Below are 12,069 nucleotides of genomic sequence, written 5' to 3'. Positions count from 1 at the left end.
AATAAGTAGAAAAAGGTTTTTTTAAGTTATATAAATATTTTAAGCATATCTCAAAATTGTTAAGAATCGTATTTGTCTCTTCTTTATATATTTAGATTGTCATGACAAATAAAACTTACCTATTTTTTGAAGCAAACATCTTAAATTATTTAACTTTGCATTTCTTAACTCCTAGGTCTCTGCTTGGGGTGGCTATGTGTTTATTATCAACCTTATTCCACTGCATGTATTTGTGTTGTTACTGATGCAGAGATATAGCAAGAGAGTGTACATAGGTAAGTGATTTGACTTTGAAATTTCGGCTTCTAAGAGATGTTTCATATACATTCTTTTCATTGAACAGCTATTTCTGTTTGGCCATATTACCCATAAGAAGGTAAAAATTATTTGGTGGGTTTTTGTGTTTGTTTTTTTTTTGCCTTTTTTGTATTGATAAGGTGGGTCAGCATTTTTACCCAGGTGCATTGCTACCAACTTTTCCTTGAGTTTTTCTTTTGTTTTTGTAGAAATTAGTCTACACATACTAAATTTAATATTAGTTAGCCCAGCCTTTTTTTGGGGGGTGGGAATGGGCATTCTATAATGAAATCATTTACATATACATATTATTCAAATTTGACTTAGTCACTATGAGATTAAACATCCTCAAAATAAAAAGTTTTATAAATTTTTGAAAGCCCTTTCTGTATAATATATGGCAGTATTAGTTCATTTGGGATGCTGAAACAAAATACTACAGGCTAGGTGACATACAAACAACAGAAATTTCTCACAGTTCTGGAGACTGGGAAGTCCCAAGATTAAGGTACCAGAAGGGTCACATTCTAGTGAGGGCTCCTTTCCTGGTTCATACTTGGTACCTTTTTGCTTTGTCCTTACATGGTAGAAAGGCTGAGCTAGTTCTCTAGACCACTTTTAAAAGGGTACTATTTCATGGTGCCCACAGTACCTTTATTACCTCCCAAAAGCTACCTCGTAATACCATCATCTTGGGCATTAGTTTTAAACTTAAGAATTTGGTTGGGGGACACACTGATTCAGATAGTAGCATAGACCAAACCTTTTTTCTATGAACTTTATTTTCTCTCTGGGGTTTAAAACATGTCTTCTGAATAAGATGCTTAGTAGATGTTGTCTCATATCTTCGGGCTCATTTTCTATGACAGACAGAACTTTTATATGTAGAATTAATCAGAAAAGTTGTGGTCTGAACCCAGTGTCCTAGTAAAATAATACAATTCCATTATGGTAATGCTGTTGGTAAGCAGTAGCACAAAGATAAAAATTTATTTACTTAATTAAAGGAAAAAACAGTAGTTTGGCATGATTAAAAACTTAATCATAGAGTTACCATATAAAAGTTTTAAACAGGAGCATTGTCCCAACTTCCCTTGAGTGTTAGCTCTAGGAACTAACTAAGGGTGAGAATTAAGAAATGATCTTGTATTTGATGGATAGGATTTCTCTGGTAACTTTACAAAAGTAAGTACACAATTAATACTGCTTTAGTTGGCTCTTGAAAATATTTCTTCTTTTCAGGGGGATGAAAAATATAGTAGTTTGGGGATACTATGTATGTGTGTGAAGTTAGATTAGTGAACGCCTCAGATAACTTGATGATATTCAAACTCTGTACCTCACCTTCCTTATTCCTTAATCGCCTATTCCATTCATATAACTAAGAGTATATTAGGTGAGTTTTATGCTCTTTCATAGTTTACTTCAAAATGGATGGAAAGTATTGGTATGGAACAATCAATTCTTTCTTTATCCTGAATGTATCAAGATTTAAGTTCAATTTAACCTAATGATCCTGAAAAATAGGAAAGCATCATAAAGTATATACACAAGTTGTCCTCTCATTTTACCACATAACATTCTTTGTATTCTCTCTCCTTGTGAGCAGAAACATTTGGATAAAGAAATAATGATTGACAAATGGCAAACTCATAACCATACATTTGATTGGGTTCTCAGTATCAAATTAAATGAAGTAAAAAATGAATCGTTTGAAATAATTATGAAAAATGGTTTTCCCTTTCAGTAAATTTTTTCCATATGTCTTTAGAATATGTTGGTAAGCCAGGAAAAACTCAAGTTTGTTCACATGTGGAAAGGGGAGCACATGGAAGATAATATGGTTGTATAGGGCAGGTGTGGCACAGGAATGGAGTGGACTGGGTAGGTAAGGGAAAAGAAAAGCCTCTACTACTTGAAATTTGGGTGGGGAAGGATTGTGATGGTTTAACAAGAAAAAAAAACACCCACATCTTATTTTGCATTTATAGAAAGACTGGTTTGCAGGTATCACATAATGCTAATGAGATGTAAAATTATTTAAACTTTGTAAAAATTTATTACACTTTTTATCAAAGAAATTACTAAAGATATGGAGACATATTTAGGGGTGTTCACTATGATGTTATTATCGTGATAATAGTTTAAATGCCCACAAGAGAAACTTTAATTTCTCTAGTGGGCATTTAAATTACACTTAAATTATAGTGTTGCCATATATGAAATATTATGGTACCATTAAAATTGGTATTTAATGATATAAGAAAATGTTAATAAAAAGTAGACAGACAGCCAGGACTACTACTGATATTTTTTTCTTCATACTTTTCTCTGATTCCAGATTTTCTCTAATGAACATGTACTAAAGTCATAATAAATGAGACTTGCTCTTTCATTTATAGAAATGTGAATTTTATCTCTGTTGGTTTATAAGGGTCTTATTAGACTAATAATTTAAGGAGAAGGAAGGAATTAATTTCTTAATATTGATAAATGATTTTTTAAATGTCACTGAGGAGTTTGTTTACTGTCTGTTTTAGTGAAGTCATTTGGGTAAGGAGAATAACAGTCACATTTTTTGTAACAGAATTACTTTTTATATCCACAGTGTATTTTTATGGTAATATTTACTGGTGGAATCATCCTATAATGAGTTAAGTATTATAGACATACTACATACTTTAGTTCTGAACAAATTATTCTAGGATTGTAGAGTTTTTGAGTGAAGAAAGGTAATCCTGCTACTGAGTTCATTAAAATTAAAACCAGAAGGGCGCCTGGCTGGCTCGTTCCATGGAGCGTGTAACTCTTGACCTCGGGGTCGTGAATTCAAGCCCCGTATTAGGGATAGGGCTTACTTTTAAAAAACAAAACAACAAAAAAAATTTTTTTAAAGACTTTATTTATTTGACAGAGCACAAGCAGAGGGAGCAGCAGGCAGAGGGACAAGAAGCAGGCTCCCCACTGAGCAGGGAGCCTGATGCGGGACTTGATCCCAGGACCCCAAGACCATGACCCAAGCCAAAAGCAGATGCTTAACCGTCTGAGCCACCCAGGTGCCCCCCCCCTCAATTTTTTTTCCCCCCTCAATTTCTTTGATTAAAAAGTAAAACCAGGGAAGCCTGGTGGCTCACTTCATTGGGTCATGATCTCTGGGTCCTGGGATCGAGTCCTATATCAGGCTCCTTGCATGGGGTCTGCTTCTCCCTCTGCCTCCCATTCCCCCTGGTTGTGCTCTCTCTCTCTCTGCAAATAAATAAAATCTTTAAAAAAATAAAATAAAAAGTAAAACCAAAAATGGTAGAACCATAAATTTTAGGCATCATATTATACTTGGCATATATAAACAAAGCATATGCTAAATAACAGAAGAACTTAAAAGAAAAATTGCATGTAAAAATTCTAGGATACAAAAGCTGGAAGCACTAGAATTTAGTTTGTCTAATTTTACCCTAGGAAATTTAAGCAAATGGGTTCACTAGAGAATTAAATGTTTAATAGATACTAAGTTTTGTGCTAGCCATTAAGATGCACAGATGATCAAAAGATGGTCCTTTTCTAGGGAGCTTATATTATACAGCATAATTTCATTATTACAGAGTAATTCTAGCATATGAACAAAATGGAAATGAGGAGTTTTAACTTTTGAGTTTCAGGAAAGTCTTAACCTTGTTAGGCTTTCTAATTGACTATGTCCTTCTGAAAGTTTTAGAGGTAAATCTTGATCTTGAGAGGAGGAAATAATATGGGAAACAGACTTACAGAGAGTTTGTGATGGTGTAACTATAAATGAGAGGTGCCGTATCAGGGTAAGAGTATGAACTGCAAAGCCAAATTAACAGGATTCAATTCCTGTTCTAGTCACTTACTAGTGGTACAACTTTGGGCAGGTTACTTAATTTCTTTATGCTTTAATGTCCTCACGCAAACAAATGGAGATAATGATTCCCACTTTGCAGAATTTTAAGATTAAATGAAAAGTGCTATTTAAGTGTTTGCCTCTGCTCTTGATATTTAAATTTATGAAGGAATAACTAGACAGGAAGAAAGAGTTCCAGAGGCTGAGAGGTGATTATAAAGACTGAGGCTATCTAAAGATTTTTTTTTTAAGTGTAAATACACTTCCACTACAGCTATTTCTGATTATGAGAAAAATAACAGAGAAATAACATTGGTGTGTTAGATAAAATACCAAATAGCAACTAAAACACATTAATAGAGTGGTATGCTTATTTTTATTTATAATTTTAAAATTTAAGATAATATTGTATGTAACTGAGAAAGTCAAATATTACTACAAAGCTTATAAGCAAAATCAGGGGTTTTTCCACGTTTTCTTTAATTGGCTCACTCCCTAAATTCTTAAGTTGAGACAACCACTTTCAGTTCTTTCAGTTGTTTCTTTGGGTTTTTACCACTAATAAGCTTCTCAGGATTCTGGTCATCAGTCCAACATGCGGGGGTGGTTTTCCCACACCATCAAACAGTTCTCTGATACTAGCTGAATATCATAACACTCAACTCAATTCTGATACTATCTATCCTTAGGTAGCGTCAGATGTCACAGGTTAAGGGTTTAGTCCCACAAGACTAGCCACTCTGCTTTATATGCCAGTCACAAGTCCAGGTTGTTACTTGTGCTTTTGACCATATGGCTGTAAATCATAGGTTCCCATGATCCCCTCCTTGGTTTGATTAATTTACCAGGGTAATTATAAGATTGCAGATTTATTATAAAAGGACGTAATTCAGGAACAGCCAGATGGAAGAGATGTATTGGGCCAGGTATGGGGAATGCCAGGCATTCCACTTTCCCCAGATCTCCACTTATTCAACCTGAAGTTTTTGGAACCCTGTCCTTTTGAAGTTTTATGGAGGCTTCATTACATAGTCATGATTGATTAAACCATTGGCCATTTGAATTTACTCTTTAACCTTTCACCCATACCTGGAGGTCAAGGGGTTGGGATTGAAATTCTGATCCACTAATGATGTGGTTGGTTCCCTTTGACAGCCAGCCTTTATTCTTCGGTGAGATGCAAAAGTCATCCAGTAACATAATAAAAAACGCCTTAATCATTCTCATCACTGAGGAAATTCCAGGTGTTTTGGGGCTCTGTGCCAGGAGCATTGGATCAAGACCAAGTATATATTTCTTATAAAACATAGCAGCACAACTTGAAACTCCTATTTCTTGATTTTTATTTTCCAATTTTAGATGCTATCTGTTGATCATCTATTATTTCTGCCCATAGATTTAGCTGCCATCCATTAATTTCTACTTAGACACAAATATACTTTTCTATCTCTGCTCCTGAATGCGTTCTTGTTAAAAATAAAGCTGATGTCTGCTATAGGAAAGACTACCAATTTTATTTTTTTAAATATGTAGAATTCTTTGTTTTGGTAATGTCCTTTGAAAAACACTATGACAGGCTTTAATTTTGTTGGCTTGAGATCAAAAACACCTCCCATTTGTTCATATGAAGTTTAATAGGTGAAGAATTTATGATATTGACTCTTTGTTATTTGTACTAATACTTACCTTTATTAACATTTCCCATTCTAAAGCCTTGGGTTGTCTGCTGGAAAGAGGAATTAGGAGTATTGTGAATTAACAAAAACTATAGGGCAATAGCATACTGAGGTAGATGCATGGGGGTAATTGATGAAATAGAAGAGAAGTGACATTCCTCGTCTTGCACATAACTTCTATTGTCTTGCAAAGTAATTTTCCCAAGAAATCAGAGTTACCTTCATTTTACAGTTAAATAAATGAAAACCCAGAAAAGAAAAAAATTATACCTAACAAAGAATAGCTTTTTCTAAAATGATGTTTCTAAATCAGCTGAGAATTTGAAAAACAACATAAGAATTATATTTCTTATACAGAAATGTATTTTTTTTTTAATTGCCAATACCATTTTATGGGCTAGAAATGCTAAATAGCAAGGTGGTGTCCTTGCCTTTTGTGCTGATACTCAGTTATAGGTAATAGAATGTCTTTAAAAACCTACTCTAAATAGTAACTTATTACAAAATGACTCCTAAAAGGGATTCAGTATATAAATAAACTAAAATCATTTTGATAGTTTAGATCTGAGATATTGAAATAATAAAAGGTTATACAGTTTTATATTTGTGGCTGATAAATTTTTACCACATGAAAGATTACATTTATAGCCTATAAATAGATTTTTATAAGGATTGAATATGTCCATATAACACTAAAGCATAATTTTCCCATGCTATCTAGAATGTTCAATTTATCAGTGATTTTTTTTATCTTGCATTAATTGATTTGCCTCTCTTCTTTATTGTACCTTCAAGGGAACATAAGCCAAGAGCAGACAGACAAATAGGGACTATCATAATTGCCCCATCCCCCTAAATTTTTATATGAAGTTTTCATTTTAAAGTTAGAAATTGCAATATTAGTTTCATAAAGTGAGTTTTCCAGATGACTGTCCTGTAGTAGGCATTGAAACTAATTATTGGAGGAAAGAAATGGGAAAATTCTTCTTAGACTAGTATATAATACTTAAGGATTCCTTTTACAACTTTCTCAGTGGGTACTTTAAAGTTTATTTGGGGGGAAAATTTTATACCTACATGTGCACTTGAAGATGCTTCTGCCATCCATATTGTTAACATGACTCATTATTTAGTTTTCAAAGGATTAGTCTTTTACTGTCTTCTTGTTTTAAGACCTAGGATATATAGAACAAGAGTCTTACCTATGATTTAGCTGTAATTATTAGCTTAATCCAAAAAGTTTCTTCAGTGAATAGAAACAATAAATGTTCATATTCTACAAACTGTACGGAAGCAGTAAATCATTTCATACTCTTATCTAGAAGAATAGATACTAGATTTCCTTTAAGGATCTGTTCTTACTGAATTTTGTTTCATAGTCCAGAAAATTTTTGTTTGTGTAGTATAAATTTACAGAGTCTTAGTCATATTAGTTAAATAAATTTAGAAACCTAGTTAGTGATAGTAATTGACATTATGAAAAGCTACATTAAGAAGAACTTAAATTGCTTAGTTTTTTAGTAATAACATTGAATCTGCATGGTTTAAATTCTTTATTTTACTTAGTTTATGAGTGAATTAAGGTTACTGATATTTGTCTATTACTGCTTCTTTGCATATTAAGTTTAGTAACTAATCTTAGCTTTAAAGAAGTTAATTATTTATCTAGGAACATTATCTGATACTTTTATGTAAAAATTATATATATTTCATGAGTTCTTCATATAGTCTTTAAACACACACTTTATATTTTAATGTACTTAGGTAACTTATTAACCATTGGCAGAAGTTAAATGAGTAATGTTTTCACATGACAGAAATAAAACTCAAATTCAGATATATGTTTGTTTATTTTCTCCTGTACTATCCTTGGTGTTATTTTAGGTATCAGTATGAAATACATATGCTATTCTTAAAAGTTATATTGGGTGTCTCTCTGTCAAGTGTTTTGAACAAGTCATTGCTGCTTTTTGCAAATCATTCTTATAAAGTATCTGTTTCAAAGGTTCATTCTCGGGGCGCCTGAGTGGTTCAGTCAGTTAAGCTTCTGCCTTCAGTTCAGGTCATTAATTGCAGGGTCCTGGGATCAAGCCCCATGTCAGGCTCCCTGCTCAGTTGGGAGCCTGCTCTTCCCTCTCCCTCTCTCTCCTGGCTCCGCTGGTGCTCTCACTCACTCTCTCAATCTCTAATGTCTGTCTCTATCGCAAATAAATAAAATCTTAAAAAAAAAAAAAAGAAAGAAAAACAACTACAAAGATCCATTCTCTACATAATTAATGATGAGCAGCATCTTTGGAAAAGAGAAATTATTTTCCTTATTATATATGTCTGTTCATCATTAAGAATTCATATTTTTATGTTTTTTTTTTCAGTTCTGAGCTTTAATTCGTATCTCGTAAGTTTCTTACCATTCTTCATCCTGCTTATTTACCCAGGATTCACAGTAATTAAGTAATAAAATATCTTTATTAAAAGGCTTCAATAGTTTTATAGTGCTTTAATCATATTTGTTAATAAAGCAAAATTGGTTGGATTCTCAAATATTTCCCCATGGTGTTTCTTTTGGTTAATACTGTTTTGGTTGAGAGAGAAGCAGAATGGCAAAGGAATATTTAGTTAGACCTTTCCATTAAATATCAAACAGGAAATGAGGGAACTCAGAAATGCTAAGGTGATTTAATGGTGGATCATAGTTATTGGAAATCCAATATTCACGAAAGCTTTTCCAACTTTAAATAAAAGGAAGTACAACAGTATTTTATAAGTCTAAAGAGTACCATTGACTTAAGTCTTTGCTTTGTTAGGGAGATGGTACTTAAAGGTTAGTTGGGGAACAACAGGGTCTTCTTGAAAACTTAAAATTTTAATGGAGCTTGAATCAGAAGTTTCAGTACCTTTGTTTGATAGAACAACTCATCTGTGTGCCTTAAGTAGTTTTCTATATAATTTTGTCCCTATCCCATACATACCCTTAGATAAAGAATAAAGTATTTTAACAGTAAAAGATTTTTAGGCTCTGTTTAAAAGATTAGCATTTGACCCAAGTCAGAGAGATTTTCTTTGACTGGAAATAATCAAACAGAATAGTTTGACCTATGACCTAATGACCATTTTTTCTGGAATTCTTCGAGCACATTGGGAATATCATATGCAGTAGTGAATGCCAGTAACTGTGCTTCCACAGGATGGCAGTGTGGTAACATTTTCATGATGTAATAAATGATTTACAACATTATTGGCATTGTGCATTTTCTTAGAGTTCACTACTTTGATGGTATGCTTTGTTCTTCTGGTTCAAAGGGTAAGAGAAGTAGATTAGCATGGGTGGATAGAAAGTTGTGATAGATATGGATAGTAAGTTATTTGGACAAGTTTCCTTAGAAAGTTCATGGGAAGAATTAGTGGGGAATGATTGCTATCTGTGGGTTTGTGTTGTTGTGGTCTTCTAAGAACATTAGAGGATGATAGAGATGGTGTCCACTGTCTTTTCACTGCTGATGGCAAGAAGAGGTCTCTCCCTCCTTGAAGTTTTTATAGAGCCAGGGTTTTTTCATTGATGTGCTTCATTGTATTATAGTTATGTACATCTCTGATTTTCCCAATTAGATACCTAACTCTTAGAGGATGGAATTGATCTTAATATAGAATGCCTTGACCATAATGACATAAAGTTTTATATTTTAATGAACTAATTAGGTAATTTTTAAACACAGTGTTAGATGCTATTGTACAAAGTATCTATTGTACAAAGCAACAAAATATGTTTTCACTTTAGTGAAAATTTTATTTATTTTTAAGAATTGAGAGTCACTTCACTATTTCTTTCTACCGAAGTATATCTAGTTCTTCTATGTCTTAAAACATGGCTTTGTAAATGGAACTTAAAATGAGGTACAGAAATGTGTATTTAATTTTACAGAGCCAAGGAGAAGGACAATATTAAACAATTTGAGTTTGTGATATTTTATATTACCTGGCAAGTAATCCTGACTTTTTTTTAATGGAAATACTTGTCTTTTTAATAAAAAATTCTGTGAGGAGGAACATATATCCCACTATGTAAACATCACAGGATCAGTGATCCAACAAATACAAAAATAGAGAAAACATGAATCCAGTTCTCTTAGAAAATTCTGCTCTTTGGATTATTGTATATATCATTTACCAGCTTTGTATCACTGGTGCATATCTAATATAGATAAAGGCATTCAAAGGCAAAATATTGTTGAACTTATCTCCTTCTATTTATTCAGTTTTATTTGGCATTAACCAATGTTTACAAAGTAATACAAATAAAAGTCCCACCTGGTCTTTTGATGTTTTCTGAGATTGAGGTTCTTTTTCTTGAACAACTCCATCACTCTTATTAAATAGCTTGAATTCTAGTGTATCTTGTATCTATATGAAGAGTTTTTTTTCTTTACCAATGACAGTGTCTGTGGATTTGCATAAAACCACTGAGTTGAGACTATTATGAGGTTTATTCTTCTTTTTGAAAAGTCTGGAAATGAACTTGAGCAGATCCCTGAGAGGAAACTTGGATAGTTCCCAAGCATGAGGTTGCTTATGCTTTTACATTGCCAAGCATAGTAATAGTCCAGTTTGAAGAGAGAGAGTATGAATTTGGATATGTTTATGTGTGCTCACCATACCTTTTAGTAATTATTTCTGGAAAATGTGACTTAAAGAAGTAAATGGGCTTTCTACTTTTTTTTTTTTTTTTTCCTAAAACAAAAAACATACTACCCTGCAAATTAAAACCATAGAGACAAATGAAGATTTGTGTTTATCTGCACTGGGATAGGGGGAATGGGGAGCACCTGCTTAATGAGTGTGGGGGTTTTTTGGAGGGTGATGAGAACATTTTAGGACTAGAGAGCCGTTTGTGTATGTACTAAATACCTCTAAAATACTCACTTTTAAATGATTGTACATAAATATCACCTCAAGTTTTTTAAAAAGATTTTATTTTTTTATTCATCATGTGCCATTTATCATATTTAATCCAGATTCTGTGATAGTATTAAAACATTCAGTGTTCATTAGTGTTTATAAGAAAGAGAAGTCTAGCCTAAGAGGTGAAGATGTTATTCGGACATAAGTAGACTTAACTATAATTAAAATATGTAAATGACATAAGGTTTTCCCAGGCCTGGCCTTTCTAGTTGTGCCTTTGTGTGTTCAGTATTTGTCTAAGGTTTGATTTCTCAGTAGTAAGTGTCTAATAAAAGGCCTGTTGGTCATAGAATCTTAGGTTATTATTGTTGGGTAGGGGTGATCGACAAATCTTTTTGTCCATACCCCTCATTCTGTAGTGAGAAAATTGAAAATTTTTTAAGTAGTTGTTCAAGATCAAGATCACTTATTACCATTTTTTTCTGATTCTGCCCCAGTGACTCTGCCATGGCCTATACACAGCACTGATAGAAACATGCTGATAAAAAACAAACAAACAAATAAATAAATAAAAATTTAAAAAAAGAAACATGCTGATACTAGAAATCCCATTAACCAAATTGATTGACAGTTTAAGTCACTTAATATAGAAATTCTGGTTCACTTACCTTTTGTGCATTTGTGTTCAGGTACCTCACTGAGGGTAATTCCTTCCATCATTAATATCCCTGGAATGTGCATTATTAGGTGGACTACTTTTGTAGTCTCCTCTAGACAACCAGTTCTCCATTATCTTGAGCGTATTGGAAACTTTTTTCACATACACTGGTCCTTCCTATTAAATGTACTTGAGCTTCTTACCTTTTCCTAACACTATAGTCATCTCTTATCATACAGATTGGGAGACAGCTTAACATCTGAACCATTAGCCCATGGTTTACCTTCCATAAATGGGTTTCTTTTGAAACCAAGTAAACATTCTTTCTCAGCTAAATTGGAGGAAAGAGAAGTGTATGCTGAATGCTGAATAGTGTAGAATTTGGATACACTTTTAACAGTTCTCTTCCGAACTACACCCGCAGTCTTTTTTCCTAATAGAATAGTTTATTTGCCAAGAGCTATGGACTATGTTTCATAAAATGATGTAAATAAGCTTCCATTATAAATAGAATAATTTTCATATTGACTTACTTCAATTGGGTTTTATCTTCATTTCTAAATAACTTCCGATTATAATGATTCCCAATTCTAACTTCTCTGTAATGAACTTAATCAAAATAGTGATCTGCGAACACCTAAATGCAAAACAAGTTATTATACAAATTCTAATCCCTCCCCATT

At 32.9% G+C, this 12,069-nt stretch overlaps 1 protein-coding gene across 1 annotated transcript in view; it reads left to right on the top strand.

Annotated features, from left to right (window-relative positions):
* The window catches only part of STT3B (STT3 oligosaccharyltransferase complex catalytic subunit B), a 96,758-nt gene that overhangs the window by 63,922 nt on the left and 20,767 nt on the right, over positions 1 to 12,069 (top strand). The window contains exon 5 of the mRNA XM_059390785.1: positions 176 to 275. Coding sequence (XP_059246768.1) covers positions 176 to 275 — 100 coding nt within the window. The remainder of the gene's footprint in view (positions 1 to 175; positions 276 to 12,069) is intronic.

Source organism: Mustela nigripes, chromosome 2 (genome assembly GCF_022355385.1).
Source record: "Mustela nigripes isolate SB6536 chromosome 2, MUSNIG.SB6536, whole genome shotgun sequence".
NCBI classification, from domain to species: Eukaryota; Metazoa; Chordata; class Mammalia; order Carnivora; family Mustelidae; genus Mustela; species Mustela nigripes.
Note: the sequence above shows the minus strand (reverse complement) of the source record. Positions and strands in the feature narration are given on the sequence as shown.